Here is a 20,251-nt window from a genome sequence, read left to right on the forward strand (position 1 = left end):
TAGCAGTCTGGGGAATAGGAAAAGAAGCAGATGACATAAAATGCAATTGTTATAATATCTCTGTACCTGAACATGAGGACTATGTTGGTAAGCAGACTTGGCGTGTTCTCTCATACATACATTCCAGATTGATGTTACCCTCTGCACACTCTGCTAGCCTGGGTTCTTCCTGACTGAGTGAGCAAAACCTTTCTTCCGAGTAGCACATGTGATCTCTTGGTGATCCTGCCTTTATTGGGTCTCAGCAAGTTTCCATTATCCAGAAGTTTGGGGCAAGAGATTACTCAGTCTTTGGAATAGGTTCTCAGTTTCCAAACCAGGGTTCTGATTGCTCTCATTGTGAAACATAACACAATTGTCCCTGTGCAGTCAAGATCTATCTTCCTAGCCAATACCTAGAGTCCCTTTCTGCCTTTTCAGTTCAGTGTCCTGAGAAGTCAAATTCCCTAAAACTATAATTGTGTTGCCTTAAATATGCTTGCCTTGGAAACTAGAGCTGTTGTAGAGTATTATTTCAAGGTGTGTTACTGTTGTTTATGCTCTGGAACGTTTGTTTAATGATGCCGAGGTGTGTTTGATGAAATAAAATTCACATGCAGTCAGGAGGCTGAGCCAGCATTTAGCTGACAGGAAGTGGTAGGGAGGAGCCAGGTGAAAAGGGGTTGATAAGGAGGGGCGGGGCGAGGAGAAGCATGAGGGCTTTTTGGAGGACTAGAGGAAGGAGAGGAGGTGAGTGAGCTACTTGCTATTCATTCAGTCTCTCTGAAGAGCAGAATTCCACCTTAACCTTTGAATCTTGAGCTCTTTAGAGGAACAGAGGTTTGGTTAAGTTCTCTTCATAGCTTTGCAAGAGTTGGAGCGGGAGGGAACAGATTTCCCTCCAGCTACGGCCCTTGCGGCTTAACCGCTGCTGGTAGCTGCGGAGTTGCAGTTGCTGATTCGGACAGCTGTGGCTTGAAAGACAGAAACAATTTAAACAAGGACAACATAGACCTACTAAACTATGTAACCCAATGCACTCAGCACAGGTAGCAAAGAAATGTTTCCAACTGAGTATTAGGTAAAAGAGTGGCCAATTCCACTTTTATCTCTGGTTCTTGGATCTTTGCATCTTTGCTTTCAGAAAGATGGTATCATTTCAAATACTGGTTTAAGGCACCCAGCACATCCAGCAGGGTAGTATCCCAACTTTCCTAAGTGTTTTTCCCATGTCGTCACCCTATTTAAGCCCGAGTTAGACCATTATTCTATAAAGCCCCCTGATAATTGGCCAATAGGGTATGCGGCACAAAACCAATGAATTCCACATACTGCCTTATTCTGTTTCTTATTGCTAATAACACAATACCACAATTGGTGCTAACTGTAAAGAACAGGTATATTATGGTTTGTGCTTCAGGTGTCAAGGTCTGCTGGTAGCTTTCTTACATGCAGTGTCCCAAAATGGTATAGGATAGTGATGGCAAAAGACTGGGGAGATGCAAGGGACCTAGGCAGACTGACTTTCCTATGGGATACATTTTCAAAATAACATATCCTAAAGGTCGCAACCCCAACTAGCCATAGGCTGTACTTTCTGGGTATCTTCATGAAACAATGGGAGTGTATATAGGTGGAGTCTCCCCATCCCGTGAGCTGCTTCCAAATTACCACACAGAGACTTACTTGTAAATGCTCGGTCAATAGCTCAGGCCTATTATTAACCAGCTCTTACATTTAAAGTTAACCCATATGCCTTACTTGCGCTCTGCCATGTGGTGGTACCTTTATTAGATTGGCATGTTCATCTCCTGCTCCCTTTGTGTCTGGCTGGCGACTCCTGACTCTTCCTTTCTCTTTCTCAGAATTCTCAATTTGACTTTCCCACCTAACTTTATCCTGTTCAGCTATTGGCCAGTCAGATGGTCGTTCCTCTGCTGCTTTCTTTTTCTACCAGGTTTTTACCCCAATATCTGACTCCCACATTTTTAGTGATAATAGAGTAATTTAGGTAAATGCTTCGCCTGCCCCTACCTCCTTTGCACTACACTCTTGTGGTTGTTTGAATAAAAATAGCCTCCATAGGCTCACAGTCATCAGAGAGTGGCACTACTTGAGAAGAATTAGGAGGTGTGGCCTTGTTGGAGGAAGTGTGTCACTGAGGGTGGGTTTTAAGGCCTCAAAAGTATCTCTCTCTTCCTGCTACCTGCAGATGTGGATGTAGAACTCTCAGATACTTCTCCAGCACCATGCCTGCCTATGTGCTGCCATGTACTCACCACAATGATCATGGATTAAACCTCTGAAACTGCAAGTAAGACACAGGTAAATGTTTTATCTTATAAGAGTCGCCATGGTCATGGTGCCTCTTCACAGGAATAGCACAGTAACTAAGACACTTTCCATTCCCACCACTCTCAATGCTCTGTGCCCCATTATCTCCCCTTTGCCTTTCCTACCACTTGTGTTCTATACCCCTATTTGGAAGTCTTTCCCCTCCATGGTCCCTTACAAGTTTCCTGGCTTCTAATGCTACACCAGTTTAAGCAAACATATCTAAAGATTCAAAGATAGCATCCTCACAAGAGCAGACATTCAGTGCTTATCTTTCTGGGTCTGTGCTCCCTCATTCAGGATTATTATTTCCAGCTCCAACCACTTACATGAAAATTTCATCATTTCATTTTTCTTCATATCTGAATATTACATTGTGTAATGTATTACATTTTCATTACTCACTCATCAGTTGATGGACATCTAGGCTATCACCTAGTTATCGAGTGGGGGGGGGGGGGGGGTAAGGCAGCAATGAACATGGATGAGCACGTTCATTGATGCTCTTCATGGATGAGCATGTTCACGGATCTCTGCAGAAGGATGTGCATTCCTTGGGCTATTATTCTTATTTCTGTGTTTCTATGATATGAGCCACAGCATATATGTGAATGTCAGAGAAGAGTCTCTGTAGAAGACTTGCCTTCCACCTTTATGTGGGTTTTGGGGATTGAAGCCAAGTCCTCAAGTTTTCATATCAAGTGTTTTAATCCTGAAAAAGTAAGACATATGGTTATAGAGGAGACACTTGACATCAACCTATGCCTCCAAAAGCATGCTCACAAATATTCATGCATGCTCTCACACTTGTACATTCACACACAAGATCATGAATACACACATTGATACAAAAAGAAGATATATATTGATATTCAGTAAAATTTCACTTCTAATTGGTGGATATACTCTTTCAATGTGCAGAGAGAAAGAAGAAAGGAAAGGGTGCTAGAATGATCTGAAGATGCATGCCTCAGTGAACTTCTTCCAACTGTGCTCTGCCCTCGGAAGTTTCTACTACTTCCCAATAGCACTACCAGTCAGGACCAGGCCTTCTATCAGTGGGCATTTCAGGCCCATTCTGGATCAGGATCATAAATGGAATGAAAGTAAACATATCCAGAGCCAGACAAAGCTATAATCTTTGGTGCTCAACTCCCTCTCCAGCAGTTTCATTTACACAAATTTAAATGCTCAGTCCTCCTTGATAGACAGACTTGGTGCAACTGAAATCCTAGAAAATGAGTAAAATCATCTTTGTCATATAGTTTTTGAGTAAGAGTGGAACTGTACACATGCACATAAGTACACTAACACAATTATAGAAAGCACAGTTCATATGTGAGAGAATACCCTCTTCATAATAGTATTTGCTTGCTAAAAATAAAACAAATAATCCAATTTCATAATTTTAACATGAAACATGCGAAAAATGTTGGGACAAAAATGCTGCTAATTTATTTATTTTTGGATACTTTAAGCTAGGAGCCCCCCACCACCACCCCCCCTCCCGGTCAGGCAGTAATTATATTTTCCGTTTTGCTATAGTCCTCCAGCTTTGAAATAAAGGTGGTGCTTAGGAGGCTCAGGTCATCTAATCATGTTCTGGAAAGAGGCCACCACATGAGAACCATGCAATCTGTTGTCCCACCAAAGTACACAAACTCAGCTGACTCACACACCACAGCCTTGGTGCATAGAAGAATGGCACAATTACAGGGCAACAGGGCTGAACTTCTCCACACAGTCTATGGGCCTATGTTTCCCATTGTCTATTGCCTCCCAAAGTCAGGATACCCCTCAGGCCTACATGATATCTTCCCTCTGGTTTGACATGTGACTGGCAATCCTGTTTTAAGAGGCACACTGGAAATGGGGGAGAGGGAGAGGCAGAGGGAGGTGAGGAGTCTCTGTAGGTGTCACAGCAGGCAGTGAAGTGATTCACAAAGAGGTGGGGATAAAAACTCGGTTCAGATTGACTTTGTTAACCTGGATCAAACTTTGGGGAGTCTGATGCCAGGCAGGTTTGTTGCCAGTAAATTTAAACACACTATGATTAGGGGGAAAGTTTCCTGGTGTAGTACAATTGCAAGTGCAGAAGGAAGCATAGTTACCACCGAAACTCAACTCAGGGTACACATAATTTCTCCCAAGAAGACTGGTTCTGGAGATAGGTTACTTGTGTTAGCTTAAGGACCTAAGGAAGGATCAGCCCTGGTCTCTTCTCGATCAAACAGATAGCATAGAGGTCATTTAGACACTTAGTTATCTCTGGTCCCAGTGTGGGAGCTTGGAGAAGGCCCTGGCTGTACAATTAATGTCAGGTTTTTTGGGGGGGAGGGGAGTGGGAGCTATTAGGTACTTCTGGTCCCAGTTGTAGGAGCTTTGGGGACCACCTTGCTGTACAATGAAGGTAAGGGTCATTTGGGCAATTGGGTGTCTCTGGTCCTGGTTGTGGGTGCTTGGTGGAGCTCCTGGCTGTACAAGAAATGTAAAGGTCAATTGGGCTATTAGGTATCTCTATTCCTGGTTGTGGAAGCTTTGGGAATCCAGGGCTGTGCATGGAATATAAGGGTCATTTAGAATCTTAGATATCTCTGGTCATTGTTTTGGGAGATTAGGGGAGCCCCTGGCTGTGCAAGAATGTAAGGGTCACTTAGACTCTTAGGTATCTCTGATCATAGTGTGGGAACTTGGGTGAGCGACTGGCTGTACAAGGAATGTAAGGGTCATTTGGGTTATTAGGCATCTTTTGTCCTTGTTGTTTGAGCATTGGGGGACCCCGGGCTGTATAAGGAATATAAGGGTCATTGGGGCTATAAGGTATCTCTGGTCCTGGTTGTGGAAGCTTGGGGGAGTCCCTGGCCGTAATAGGAATGTAAGAGTCATTTGGGCCATTAGGAAACTCTGGCCCTGGTTGTGGGAGTTTCAGGGAGCCCCTGGCTGTACAATGAATGTAAGGGTCATTTAGACTCTGAAGTATTTCTGGTCCTATGTGTGGGAGGTTCGGAGAACCTGGGCTGTAGAAGGAATGTAAAGGACCTTTGGGCTATTAGGGATCTTTGTTCCTGCTTGTGGGAACATAGAGGATATCCTGGCAGTACAAAGAATATCAGGTTCTTTAGGGCAAATTAGTAACTCTGGTCCTGGTTGTGGGAGCTTGCGGGACCCCTGCCTGTACAAGGAATGTAATGGTCCTTTAGCCTATTAGGTATCTCTGTTCCTGGTTTGGGAGTTTGGGGGAGCCCCTGGATACAAGGAATATGTGGGTCATTTAGACTCTTACATGTATCTGGTCCTGGTTGTGGGAGCTTGAGCAAGCCCAAAGCTGCACAGGGAAGGAAGTCAAGGGTCATTTGGACGATTTGGTCTCTCTGTTCCTGGTTGTAGGAGCTGGGGGGGGGCCCTGGCTGTACAATGAATGCAAGGGTCATTTAGACTCTTAGGTTTCTCTGGTCCTGGTTGTGGGAGCTTAGAGGAGCCCTGGTGTAACTGAAGGTTTTCTGTTTCCCACCCGGTCCCACCGTCCCACCGCCCTGCAGCTGCTTAGACACAAGTAAACACACAGAGGCTTAATATTAATTAAAAACTGCTGGGCCATTAGCTCAGGCCTACCACTGACTAGCTCTTACACTTAAACTCAACCCATTTCTGTTAATCTAGATGTCGCCATGCGTTCTGTGGCTTTACCTTTGTGCCGTTACATGCTGCTCCCTGGACAGGAGGGGATGGGTTGCGGTGTGGGGTGCCTTTGAATTTCCTGCCTGCCTCTAAGCTACCATGCCATAGGCCAAATGGCCTTGTTAATCCACCAATCAGAGCAACACAAATTCGCAGCCTACAGAAAGACATTCCCTCATCACCCCGGCTGTACAAGGAATGTAAGGGCCATTTAGACTCTTAGGTATAGCTGGTCCTGGGCTTGGGAGCTTGGTGGAGCTCCTGGCTCTACAAGCAATGTAAAGGTCATTTGGGCTCTTTGGTATCTCAGGTCCTGATTGTGGGAGTCTGGGGGAGCCCCTGGCTGTTAGGGCCCTTTGGATTTTTAGCTACTTCTGGTCCTGTTTGTAGGAGTTTGATATGGTCTGGCCCAACAGAGAGTGCAGATCACCAGGCTATTAATCACCTACAATTCCCAGCTTTCCGGATGGAAGAGCAGGTTTTGCATCTTTTCCATTGAAAAGACAATTCTGCATCCTTAACATTCCTGGTTGCCATGGAGACCCATGGGCACAAGGACCTGCCTGCTCCCAACAGACTGGGATACTGTGATAGGAGTTGAGGTGTATGTACCCAGGGAAGAAGACCCACATCTACAAAGTTTAGATGCCTCACAGTGAAATAATGAGAGCTGTCAGAATGTGTTCTGTATGCATCATCAGTGTGTACAAGGAACAGATAAAATATCTGAGTTCAAGCTCCTGAGAAACAAATATATACCTGGGGTTGGTGAGACGGCTCTTCGGGTAAAATGCTTGCTGAACTAGCATGAGGTCCTGAGTTCAGATTCCCTAGCAGCCTTTGAAAACCTCAGGACAGGGTTCTGTAGAGATGGCTCGGGGGTTAAGAGCACTTTTTGCTCTTGCAGAAGACCCGAGTTCAATTCCCAGCACCTCTGTCAGGTGGCCTGAGACTGACTGATAAATCCACCTCTAGGGGAGTCTGGCATCCTCCACGGGCACCTGAATGAACACATTTGCACATACCTACATAGAGGCATACACACATACATATAAATAAAATAAGGAAAATAAATCCAAAAAAAAGTGAGTGTCTGTAACGCCAGCACTGGAGGGGAGCAACAGGGTGGCTTCCTGGAGCTCAATGGCCTAATGCTCTAGCCCAATTGATGAGCTCCATGTTCAGAGAGATACCCTGTCTCAAAATAAGGTAGATACCTGAAATATCTCTTGCTTCTACAAGCAAAAGCACGTGTGGTGGCATATGTGCACCCCCCCATGGGCAAAACAGTGCGTGCGCACGCGCGTGCGCGTGCTCACACACACACACACACACACACACACACACACACACGTATGCACATGCATTCACACACAGGTGTGCCTACAATAAACATGCACCACATACCAAAAAGATTTACAAACACACACACACACACATGCACGTGCACAGAGGCATTCACACGTGTGCTACACATATGAACACCTATACACATGCTCCACGTACCAAAGTGTTCACACACCCATAGAGTCATGCACACACTCGAATCATACAGGATTCAACGCTATGGTAATGTATTTATCATTTGGTATTGATCGTCAGAATATCTCAAGTAGGAGATATTCAAAGTTGGAAATATTACTAAAAAGGTCCATATACCCACACATACTTTGCACAAATCAGGGAACTTCCCCCCAGATAATTCAAAGTTTAGGAGGTAAAGTGATGCCAGAGGGGAAGCCCTCATTGACCTTACAGGAACGAGTCCCACCTGTAGAAAAGGGGAGATGCTGAACGCACTCTGTTTTCAATGCTTCTACACAACAAGACACAATGAGACAAGTGGTAGGGACTACAACTGGCCCCATGCGGAAACGTTGGTGACAGCACACCTCTACATGGCATGGGACCATTTTTATTTTAAAAGGCATAAAACGTCAGGAAGGGAGGGCAATTAAATGACTCATCCCAGCAAGTCTGAAACAATTTCATGTTTATTGCATCAAATGTTTCCAAGTAAAGAGTTCCCATGGTGTGTGTGTGTGTATAAAGGAAATCACAGGACAAGAGCTTTAACTGTACAGAAGACCGTGTATGTCACTGATGCTCACATACTACGTGCACAGTAAGTTTGAAAAACAAAACATTCCTAGTTACTCCTTTCCATGCAAAGGCCAAAATATATAAACTATGAGGAACTGAGCTGCACGGGTGCTAAGGATCAACTCTTAAGATGTGACAGGCAGATGACATTGGGTAGCAGACCACATTCAATTCAAAGACCTTGTAAGTTTTGTCTGAAAGTGACATTTTCACAAACTTATGTCACATTACTCACGTCTTTCTTACTCGGGAGGTTTAATGCATTCTACCAGTTTAACTAATTCTGGGGCACAGTCTTTTATGAAGCATACAGGGCACATTCCCTTTGGAAGGTTATGGTCATTCCCATAGGCTCCATGACTGAACAAATTTAATAGCAGAATGTAATGGCAAGAGTGTGTCTTCTTTGATTATTTCTCTGAAGATGACAAGGATGGACTGCTCTTGTGCCTTCTGATTTCTGAAAGTGATGCTGAGGTACGAGACCCCACTGTATCGACATCAACACAGTGCTAACTGTTAATTGTGATGCTACCAAGAAAAGAAAATCTCACCATTACTACCCGAGGGTTGGAGGTTCCTATAGACATCTTTGGACTGCTGTCACACAAATCCTTGGGTTTACTTGGGTTTATCTTTAGGAACAGGGGAACACAAGAAGATGTAGTCACTGAAGCTGCAAACGTCAATCAGCTTCACCCAGTGAATTTCCATGAAACAATCGCTCCCCTTGTATCGACGTTCTTGTTCTTCAAAGTATTATGAGAATAACAGATCCAGGAGAGACTGTTGAGCAGCAGCACTCTCTTGCTGGCGCTGTTAGGTACAAGGACGTATTAAATGGGATAAAATAAGTAGTGCTCGTCGATCATCTTTTTCGACGTGAAAGACTGAGTACTTACGTTCACCATCAGAAGTTTTATTTCCAAGGTGGCTATTAGACGTCTCAGCTCTTCAGCCACAGAATTTCCCCGAGAATCCCTCAGTACCTCAAGTTTCTAAAGTGAAAAGACATGTGCAGATTTCAGCCCCGGTCATCTTGGTTTACAAATGTGAACAGCAACATTTAAAAGCGAGTAAATTCGGTAAAAGACATGGTTTAATTATTCCAAAACAAGCATACACCATGTACAACATGAAGATCAAAACACCCACCAAAGAGACACAGACATTGCCACCCCAAAACCCACTGCTGAACGTTCAATCATGAGGTATTAGTAATGAGGGTGGCTCAGGGGAAGGGTGCTTGCCTAGCATGTGTGAGACCTCGGGGATCCTTCTCCCCACACAGCAAGAAGAAAAGCAAGTGCAACTGAATGAAAACAGAGAACATGAGGCATGAGCTCATTTATTGTCACTCACCCACTTCTTCTGGAGATGGAGTAGCTTGTCCTGTACTATGACCACTGAACACCACGAAATTAAAACCCAAGGTTTCCAGCCCCACAGTCCCTTTAGTGCTGAGTGAAATCCAACATACTACATCTAAATGGTTTTGTTAAATACTATGGGGGGGGGATTATAGAACTTTGCTGGACCTCTTCCACAGTCTGGTGATGCAGCAAACACAGAAACAGGATCAACACAGAGATCTTAATGTTGGAATGGGCAAGTAAGTTTCTGGGCCACCAGGCTGTCAAAAGCATGACATTTCAACAGGAACAGATACTGGCAGTGTGTGTGTGTGTGTGTGTGTGTGTGTGTGTGTGTGTGTGTGTGTGTGTCTGTCTGTCTGTCTGTCTGTGTGTTTCTGTGTTTGTTTTTGGTGGTGGTGGTGGTGGTGGTGGTGGTGGTGGTGGTGGTGGTGGTGGTGCTGTAGGGTATAAGCATAAGAAAGCATGGGATGAATTCTTACAACTTGATTGTTTGGGTCATCTTAATTACTCTGGATGAACAAAATTTTAACAGCAACTTGAACAAGCCAGTTCACATCAAGTCTGAAAAAGAAATACAACCCAGAATGCTGAGGTACTTAATTCTTTTGTAAATAGCTGTAAACCTGCAGATAGCATAGGTCAATGTGCCTAGGAAGAATTTACAAAGACGGGCCTATTACAGAGGGTGACTCTCAATTCACAATCTCTCGCTTACTTAAGGCTTCCACTTACTTTTCCACTGTGTGCTACATCTGGGAGCTGTCTTCCAACTCTAATTGGCCATATAAAACCATGTTTCAGTCATGCAATGGTATAAAATCAAAGTGGACTGAGGAAATAAAGCAAGAGCAAATGCGATGTATTCTTGTCACTACTCTGCTTAAAAATGGATCGTAGGGTCTGGAAAGAAGGCTCAGTGGGCAAAGAGCTTGCTCCACAAGTAGGAAAAGCCAAAGCCAACTTCGGCTCTCCAGCACACATGTTAAAAGCCAAGGATGGTGAGACATTGACCTGGGGCAGGGCAGGCTGCCCCTGGGACCTGGTGAACAGCCAGCCTAGCCACAGTGGTGAGCAAGTTCCAGGTTCAGTGAGCGATCCTGTCTCAAAAAGATATGCTGGAGAGTGACTGAAGATACCCACAGTTGGCTTCTGGCCTCTACACATAGACCCACAGACAAGTACACGCGTATGTGCCTGTGTGCACATACACACACAATGGATAAGGTACTGTGAGACCAGAAGAGACTATCTGAAAAGCGTTAATGCCCTGTATAATATGCACAACTCTGGATGAGATCCCCAAGGCAGCACTTCCTGCTTCGAATGATTCTGCCAACCAGAAGTGAATCCTAAAACTAAAAACTCATTTTGTACTTAGGTTTACATGGAACAGTGACACCATGAGGAAAATGCTGGAAGATGTTTATGGGTAACTTTCCAAAGAGCATGGAAAGAATGCCAGAGTATTCAATGCCCTGTGTATAGGCTGCTTCCTCAGAATGTACAACAGACCTCCAAGTATTGTTCACACAGTGATTTAAAGCCTTCCATTCTCTTCTTCTGAAGAATCAGAGACTGGTGAATAAATTTTCTTTGCTCCTTAAACATATTCTGCAAACAAAGACAGTAAAGGTGTAAGAACAATTCAGTGGGGAAAAAAAAAAAACAGAAAGCTTACAGAAACATGGCTCTGTATTGTATTTATGCAATAAAAAGGAGAATGAAATAACTGTAGTATTTTTTTCAACCAACACAATGACAACTTTACATGAGCTGTCACAAAATACTACAGAATAACCTTAATAATGTGAAGTTTCCATTCAGGCAATGGAAAGTGTTCCTACTTAACAGTATTCAAAACATTCCTGTTAGCTCCTGAAGACTTGAAAACCCACCCATTAGAGGCCGCATAGCTGGTGAACTCTGTTTTTTACAGAAATTATCCTGAGATGTCCCCTGTGACCACCTGTCACTCCCCTACATAGGAACCCACTCCATTTTGTCCTTCCACAGTGCCATGCTTAACAGGGAAGGATTCTGTAAGTCTTACTTCAGATACTGTCCTGGACCGATATAAGAATACACATGTAAACACCTTTATTCACGACATTTTGGAACATTCCCGTGAGATAGGGCCTTTAAGCATCTCTCCTTTCACTTCTAGGAATCCGAGGCACAGAGGTAAATTATTTTCCTGAGTTAGCATTAACTAGCAAGTGACCGAACTGTGAGTGCATTCCAACTGGTGGGATTGCAGAGGCCATGCTCCTGACCACTGGACTGGACAGCGTCTCCATCTCCCTCCGTGTGTCGTGGATCATGAAGGGCTCCCTCTCCGGATACGATCCCATACCGTCTCCTGTACTCTCCAGGCAGTGCCTGCTCATCCCCCACCATGATTGCTCCTAACCCCATCCCTGAACTTGCTATGTCTAGGCGGGGAAAGGAACACGTCGGGTGGTGGGGGATGTTGGAGGTGGGGGGGACAGCCAGTCTCTCCTCACCACATCAACCACCATCCTTGTCTCCCTAAGCTCTTGTCCTGTCCCTTCTCTCCAGACTTGCTGCAGGAAGCCCTACTACTTCTGATGCTGACACAATGGATTCCTTCAGAGCTAAGTGATACTCACAGAGAGTTTTTCTGCCTGTTTCTTGACTTGATCTGCATCCATGGATAACTTCCTATTCAAATTCATAATCTGAAGAGAATAGTCTTGATAGAGTTTCTGCCTGTGAATGATAGCAATGAACAGTGTGATATTCCATCACAATATGAGGAAAGTGCATTTGAAGTACAACTGACTTGCCCTCACTAACACTGTCGATGGAGGACGGGGAAATGGCAGTTAAAATATTCTGACAGAGAAAAGGAAGCCCATGTGGATTATTTCATCTGACACTGACAGTATTTGTTCCTCCCTGGCTGAGAGAGAAGTCACTTCAAATACCTTAGCTCTAGAAAACTTACGGAGAATTATCATTAGTATTCTATTAATATTCCACAAGCATTCACCTTCCTGACACACACAGCTTCTCCTTTATTTCCTCTTTCTGGAGAACAGACCCAATGAGCATGCACATCCACTACCATCAGAGAATTCTGTGGAGGCCTACCCACTCTTCCTCACGTTGTGCCAGTGAGGATTTCGGTACAGTAGCATAGTAAACCCTGCTCCTGCAATCTATATGACATTGGAGGCATGAGATTTTCATTTATATCACATGGAACAGATGATCGACTGACTGCAGGATGAATGCTTTGCAGATTTCTAGCTCATCATGCTCAGCACATTCATGAGATGCATACACCGTCCTTACTGTTGCACTGATTCAGCTGCATGTGTCAAAGCAGTCATGGTAATTCACCCCTAGTAAATGCAGCTGACTTCGGCTATGATGTGAGGCTATAATAAGACTAAAGGGAGTCTATTCTTTGAGAGAAATGAAGCCAAATACATTTTCCAACTGAGCTTCTGGCCAGTGGGGGTCACGGCTATTCCTCAACCTCTTGTCATCATGCTTACCAACCAAATGTCAAAGGGTCTGGGATCAAAGCACCCAGAAGCAGCAACCGTACCTTTGTTCACACTGGATTTTTAGGACATCCTCAACTTTCTGCTCCATGGTTTCGAAAGACGCCATGATGATCGCTGTGAATCTTTCTCTGTTTCCCTGAAGAAAGTTCTTAATGGGCTCTGTATTGAAATACAATCTTGTAACAATTACTGTAAAGTTCCCTCAATGTTAGTTTTCTACTTGGAAAGACACTTGTTTTCAATAGATGTAAACAATCTGTCAATGATAAGATTATTTGCCTCCTTCCTTTCAGTCAAGAATTTCAGTGGTTACGACCTTGATGTGGAATTGGACAGCTGGACTTCAGTGTCTATATATTACATACAAAACACAGTGGAAGGGACTTAACAAAACTTACAAAAGGAGTTTCAAGTCAATGTGTAATTTTTTTCATGAGACGTCATTTATGAACTATAAATTTAATCAATGTACTCCAGTTCAAGGACACATTCAGAGGGACTGTTGGGCCACTTTGTGCAAAACACCAAAATAGTCCATTTACAAAGACCTCCAAAGGCTCAGATATTATTGCACAGTAAGATGAAAGTACTGTAAAAATTGCAGCCATTGAAGTTTTTAAACAAATTTGACAAGGTAGACACCCTGAATAATTTAAAGGGGGGGACCACACTGATCCGTGGAAAAGTCTGTGGTACTGGGGATGGAACCCAGTACCTTAAGCATACTAGGCAAGTGCGCTCCCACTCAGCTACATCCCTATCCTGATTCCTGAAAAGTTTCTAGATATGACTCCCCATCAGAAAACTCTACAGAGCTCCCAGCCAGCTGTCAAGTTTGCAATGTTTTGTTTTGTTTTGTTTTGAACAGTTCCTGTGACTAACATCTGACACAGCAATTTAAAGCAGGACACAGTCTGATCATATAATGGTCACAGGCTACCTACCAGTGCTGACTTCAGCTTTCCACTGCATGTGCTATTTTTTGCACATTAAACAGTAGGTATCTATTTAAGAGGGGTTGGCCCTCATCCCCCACCCCCCACCCCACCCCCACACACACAAAGAGCCAGACCAGAATACAAACAAGTGAAGTAAAAATGTGATATTAAAAGCAAACATATCACTTGTGTGAATCAAAACCTGGGAGACAGATAATTTCATCTAGTTTTCAAATATCTCACAGTGAGTAAATAAGAGAATCCACACTGTCAGTGCCATGTTCTCCGTATCGACAATAAACATGAGGTAGAGAGTTGGTAATCTAATAAATACTATTTTGACACTGAGAGTTTGAGAACAAGGTAGTAAACACACTTCTCTTGTCTGCCAAGTGACAACTCCCTTGCCTTGCACTTCTTTGGGTCAAACAATTTTCTCAAATTCCTAATATCTCCTAGAACGTACCTTCAAATTCTTCAAATAAATCCTGTACTTCCTTCCTGCAAAGAAATCACAGTTTTTACTTCAATGTGTACAAAAGGCCGTTTTTGTAGGGTTAGGGTTAGGGTTAGGGTTAGTGGAGGAAGTGGAGTGTGCCACACAGCCTACATACAATTCATATTTCAAGAGCAGGCACTGACTTTTCTAGACTTCTTTGTGTGCAGAGAAAGGGCATGTGTGTACCTATGCCACCCTCAGAGGTAGAAGTATGGTGTCCTCCTCTCTCCATCTCCACCTTATTCCTGTCAGACAGATTCTATGACAGGACCTGTAGTCTGCTGGAGGCATGAGATTTTCATTTCTTACACACTGAACATCTGATTGACTATGGGAAGAATGCTTTGAGGCCTTTAAGCTCAATGCACCCAGTACATTCATGTGATACGTACACATTACAGGCTGCTGCATTTACTTACTTACTTATTTAATCTCAGTTTATTTTGTTAGGCTGGCAGTCAGCAAGCACCTGCAATCCTCCTGCCTCTGCTGCATCATACTCCTCAGTTCTGGGCTTAAAAAGTGTGTATGGCCATGCATGGCTTTTTCTGTGGTTGCTACAGATCTGAACTCAGGTTCTTGTGTTTGTACATCAAGCACTCTTCCACTGAGCCCTCTCTCCAGCCAGAATTTTCTAAATTTATTTTATGAGTGGGTAAACAATGAAACATATCACCTGGCCTGTTGCCCTTCTTTTCCAGAGGAAGTAATGTCCTCACTAATGACATCAATGACTCCTTTGTCCACTGTATTAAAAAGGAAGAGGAAAAATATTTTGAAACAAAGTGTGCTGTTCTCATCATCCCCCCATGGAAAACAGCTTCATTCTGGGGTTTCTAGATCCCATAGCAATGGTTACACATTTTAAAGCAGTCATCTGTGGAGTCATGTACGTGCACACATCTCTCATCTCTCTCTCTCTCTCTCTCTCTCTCTCTCTCTCTCTCTCTCTCTCTCTCACACACACACACACACACACACACACACACACACACACACCCCTTTGGGCTTGAATCTCGAACAATTGGTGCAGGCACCTGTACAGGCCTTCCAGAGAGTCACTGTGACCCATGTGCTCCCAGAGAGGCAGGCTGACTAGGAAGAACAGCCTTATGAGCCTTGCAGGTTTCCTGTGGGGTGGGAATTTAAGGTAGGGGAACCCAAAGCCATAAACAAGCTTGAGCAACAGTTATTAGCATCTGAAACCTCCTGCTAGTCCAAGAAAAATCCATGCACCTCATCTACTCAGTGCTCCATCTGCCAAGAGATTTTAGGATATCCCCCGGGGTGGACACAGCCCTACAGGAGCCCATCTGTTGTTCACCTGGGGTGATTGCATCTGGGTTCTGGGTGTCATCTGATGTGAGATTTGGATTCAGCCTTGGGCGCATGCCAGCACTGTCAGTGGCTTTCTTTTCCCTGCTTGACATGGCTAGAACCTTCTTGGGCTAGATAGGACTCCTAGAACTACAGACACCAGGAGGAATTACAAGACAGTAATGGGAACAGGGACTGGAACTCCACAGGGTGCGGCCAGGTGTCCTGGCACTTGTGCTGCAGCAAAGAGAGGGCAAGAGGATGTCACCAATGTTCTGTTCTGTCCCATTTCTCTACCAGAATGTGGAGCTCCCCAACCCACTACTCCTCAAGATCATTACTCTCTGCTGCTTTCCCCACCCTTGGTCGGGAAAATCCTGGGCACTGCCCCTCCCCTGTAAAATAAGGCACCTAATGCTGGTGTCAGGTTGGGAATTCCAACTTGCTGAGGACCTACTCAGTCACCAAGGCCATATCTCCCAGCTCATACGCTGTCCCACTCAGCCCTCCCAATCCCTGTAGCCCTCCTGACCCCTCCCTAGCCTTGCCCTCTGGGGCCTTGTCCAGTCCCATTTGGAAGCGAAGCTCCTGATATCACCCCACGGGTTTGCCTTGGTCCTGCCTCTTTGTGATCCCACTGTCCTACGACACGAGCTATGTAAGGCTCCTCGCTGATCCCTGTCACAACTGGGGAGACTCATAACAGAGTTCCCCAACAGCCGATCATCCACCCAGGGTACTCCCCTACCCTGGGAGCCTCCTTCTCCTCAGAGAGTGGTCATATCTATCTAGGCTCCACCTCCCAATGCACATCTCTCTGACTATCTGGAGAGGCATACACGCCCAGAATTAAGTGGCTTGTAGGATTTGGATGCAGAAGCTGCTGGTTGGTGAAGGGGCCCAGTCCTGCCCCACCCGCTTCAGATAGGCATTTCTGTGGAGGCAAGGCCCATGGCCACATGTAAATGAGACCCAGATGTCCACTGAGGACTCCAACTGGACACAAGGGGCAATACATGGAAGGTCACTATTTCTTCTACAACTCACTGCCACACCCAGCTCTCTTCAAACCCAAAACCCTCAGGCCCCCTTCCTCCACTGCTCTTGGTGTTCTATTTCACTACCAGGTGAAAGTGAGTCTTCTAAACTTCACATCACAGATAAACCTTGACCTTTCTGCCTCAAGCTCCCGCTCTCCTCCCCAAACAGCTGTGGATCCAGGCTGACCCCGGGCTCGCGACTGAGTCTGCTAATTACCCTGTCACTCACCTAGGTGACCACACTTCACCACCTTCCCCTGAGAGGCCCTACCTCCTGGAATGGATCTCTGACTAGCTGAAACACCATTTACGTGGGCACCCCTGAGGCTGCCTACAGGCACTTCCAAAGCTGTGAGGCCTGCCCATCAGTCACCCATTCCCGACTTGGGCCCTGCTGCTGTGCACATGCTTGTGCAAAGTGGCCAGGGTTCCTCTTCCCCTTCAGACTACCCAGCCTGTCGAGGTATTGCCAAGTAGAAGCATCACAGGAGGACCCAGTTGTCCAGTCAAGACCCAAAGGCTACAAAACAAAACAAAAACAAAAACAAAAACCAACCCCGGCAGATGTGGAAAGTCCCCACTCCCTCTCCCAGCCCACTAACTCTGCCCTACCCACTGTTCTAGGGCCCTGCTTCCCTTATCACCCCTATTCATATTGGCTCCTCTTCCAGCCCAAAGTGGAAGTGAGGCTCCCGAAGTCACCTCACTGGCTACCCTGGACCCTCTCATTCTGTGATCCCACTGTCCTACCTCAAGAGCTTTCACCTTTCCTGATGCCTCTAAACCACCCCTGGAGCCACACCACAGCACCCAAAAAAGCCCCAGAAAACACACAAAAATCCCGTCACCCATTTACGTGCCTTTGGCTCCACCAGAGAGACTCCTTCCACTCAGAGGTTGATCACGCTTAGTTTGGCCCCACCTCCCAATATGACGCCCTCTGATTGGCTGGCGTAATACCATTTGTGCATGCGCAGTGGGTACCAGCACTTTGCGCATGCGCCAAGGGGCCCAGCATGCCTCACCCAATCACAATTGCTTTCCTGTTGAGGGATGGCCCATGGCTTCATTTCATTGGGCCACAGCCACAGTCAGTTATGCCCATCTACCTATGTGTGTATCTCTGATTGGCTGGAACAGGAAAGCGCATGCATGTCCGACAGAGGCCAGAAGTCCAATGGGTCACTCATGTGAGGCAATAGTATACGCATGCGCAAAGAGAGCTCAGGCGAAACTCGAGGGATGGGCAAACCTATTAGTCAATCAGGCATGTACACTTAGGCACAGCAGTTGTGCATGCGTGAGGGGTCCGAGTTACTTTTCTCTCTAAATGGTGCTCCTGTTGCTCCATGGCCCATGGCTCTATCTCAGAGGTCTCAGGTGTTCAGTCTGGCCTTGAATAGTACACAGGGGGCAGATGTTGGATATTGTGAGTCTCTCCTCTACCACACTGTCCAGCACAGACATCCCAGGCCTTCTCTTTCTCAAACCTCTTTTCTGACCTTGCAGAGGTGCCTAGTCCAGTCCGAGGCTAAAGCCAGACTCAGGCACATTGCATCACAGGCCCTCTTGGGCAAGCCTCCTTGTGATCCCCACACACCCAAGGGCTGTGGTTCAAGCATTACTCTTCCTAACTCACCTTACCAGAGGATGCCTTTTCACCCAGTTACTCACCTAGGTGACCCTAACCCAACCACACCATTGAGAGCTTCCTTCCCTTCAGAGAGCAGTCACAGCTAGTTAGTCCCAGCCTTTCCAATGTACATGTCCCTTTTTTTTTTTTTTTTGCTGGAAGGGCGTGCTTGCTCACCTGCGAGGCAGGCCCAGCATAAACGAATGAGTGCAGTGGCTCATCCATGCATGCATGCATGCCTGACGGATGGCCATCAGGCATATCTCACGATACACACTCTCCTCCACAAGGGCTGTGGATAAAGGCAGTCAGTCTCTGCCACTGCTGGAGCCTCACCATGGAGTTCCTTAATAGTCAGTCATACACCACCCCGATCCAACAGAGTACCCTCAGATACTTCTACTTTTAGAGTGATGAGGGTCTCATCCAGTTAAAGGCCACCTCCCTGAGTATACAGTTAGGTTTGCTGAAATAGCACCTATGCGTGGGGCAGACTGTAGTGGGTAGCCATTCCAGCTTTGACCTGGAAGCTCCAATCCCCACTGAGGCTTCGGTAGCTGTCACAACTACAAGGCGGGGCCAAGAGAGGCCCCCTGAAGACCTGAGATCTAGATGGGGGAGCTCTCTTGGTTCCTGGACCCTGGATGCTGGAAGTAGACCAAACAGAGTTCTCCAGAGAGCACCACCGGACAGCGCTACACCCTTCCCAGACCCTGTAACCTATTCCTTCACTTGTAAGTTACCCCACAAAATAAACCTCCCTTTTAACTATGTGGAGTGGCCTTAATAATTTCACCAATAGCAGACCCTTCGGGTCTTGTATCAGGCTATCTTAGTTAGGGTTTCTATTGCTGTGATACAACACCATAACCAAGGCAACAACAGAGAAGAAAGAGTTTATTTGGGGCTTATGGTTCCAGAGGGTTAGGGTCCATAATGGCAGGAAAAGCAGGTGGCAGACATGGCAACTACAGCTGGAAGCTGGAGCTGAGGGCTCCCATCTCAAACTGCAAACAGGAAGTCAAGAGAAAAATCTCCAAATAGAGTGAGTCTTTTGAAACCTCAAGGCCACCCCAGTGACATACTTCCTTCCTTCAGCAAGGCCTCATCTCCTTAGCCTCTCTAAACAGCCACTGTTCAATTTCAAAGTGGAAAGAAACCAAAGTCTGACCTCAGCAGATAAGCCTGACTGTGTTTATCAGCAAAGCAAGAGGCTGCAACTTTCTGGAATGGAAGTTGTGCCAAGGGGTGGGGGCTGGTCAGGGCTCTTATAGGAGTGGGCAGGCATGGGCAAGGGGCTTGGATAAGAGGAAGTTGGTGTAGCTCTTTGGGGTACATGCAGGTTAAGATGGTCTTGAGAAATTTATGATCTCCTCTTCCTGACATTGTGTTCACAAACAAGGCATTCTATCTTGAGAAACCACCTGCCTGGAGTTATGGATGTTATTGACCCATAGCAGTGGGGCAATGACAGCAAGACAGTCTCCGGAGACTTATGCTTGTCTACAGCCAGGGCATTCTAGCATCCTTGGGACCAAGTATTCAAATGCCTGAGACTATGGGAGCACATCTCCTACAAACCAGCACACAGATGACGCTCTGGTGGAATTCCACCACCACCCCCAACTGCCACAAGTAAAAAAAAAAAAATGGAATTCCCCAGGGCTCAGATAGTTCCTCTGAACTGAACCCACCCCCAGAGAAACCCCAGGCCCTGAGGAGGTAGGGTAACTGAATTTCAACCCAGCAACCGCACTTTACTGCCATGTACACACTTCTGTACTTCCTGTTTGCTTGCCTCTGCTCTCCCACCTAATA

General features: G+C 45.7%; 1 protein-coding gene and 1 long non-coding RNA gene across 2 annotated transcripts; one reads left to right on the plus strand and one right to left on the minus strand.

Annotated features, from left to right (window-relative positions):
- Positions 1–2,191: 2,191 nt before the first annotated feature.
- LOC118574809 lies at positions 2,192–13,275 on the plus strand. The gene is made up of 2 exons (XR_004943749.1): positions 2,192–2,304; positions 12,030–13,275. It is a non-coding gene; the product is annotated as an uncharacterized LOC118574809 (long non-coding RNA).
- Positions 8,001–15,896, minus strand: LOC118574808 (X-linked lymphocyte-regulated protein 3A-like). The gene is made up of 8 exons (XM_036175679.1): positions 15,768–15,896; positions 15,120–15,189; positions 14,411–14,445; positions 13,048–13,165; positions 12,101–12,200; positions 10,983–11,081; positions 8,997–9,092; positions 8,001–8,910 (listed from the first exon to the last, which is right to left on the minus strand). Exons 1-8 carry the CDS (start codon positions 15,871–15,873, stop codon positions 8,854–8,856), a joined length of 681 nt encoding a protein of 226 aa, XP_036031572.1. The 5' UTR covers positions 15,874–15,896; the 3' UTR covers positions 8,001–8,853.
- Between the last annotated feature and the right edge of the window lie 4,355 nt (positions 15,897–20,251).

Source organism: Onychomys torridus, chromosome X, assembly GCF_903995425.1.
Source record: "Onychomys torridus chromosome X, mOncTor1.1, whole genome shotgun sequence".
NCBI lineage: Eukaryota > Metazoa > Chordata > Mammalia > Rodentia > Cricetidae > Onychomys > Onychomys torridus.

Excerpts from the sequence above, each read along its gene's own strand:
- LOC118574808 (XM_036175679.1), bottom strand. The coding sequence starts at position 15,873 with ATGTCAAGCAGGGAAAAGAAAGCCACTGACAGTGCTGGCATGCGCCCA. Across the intron at positions 11,082-12,100 it reads AACAGGCAGAAAAACTCTCT|AATATGTTTAAGGAGCAAAG; the intron begins GTGAGTATCACT and ends CTTTGTTTGCAG. Across the intron at positions 9,093-10,982 it reads TGTGTGAACAATACTTGGAG|AAACTTGAGGTACTGAGGGA; the intron begins GTCTGTTGTACA and ends TTTTCACTTTAG.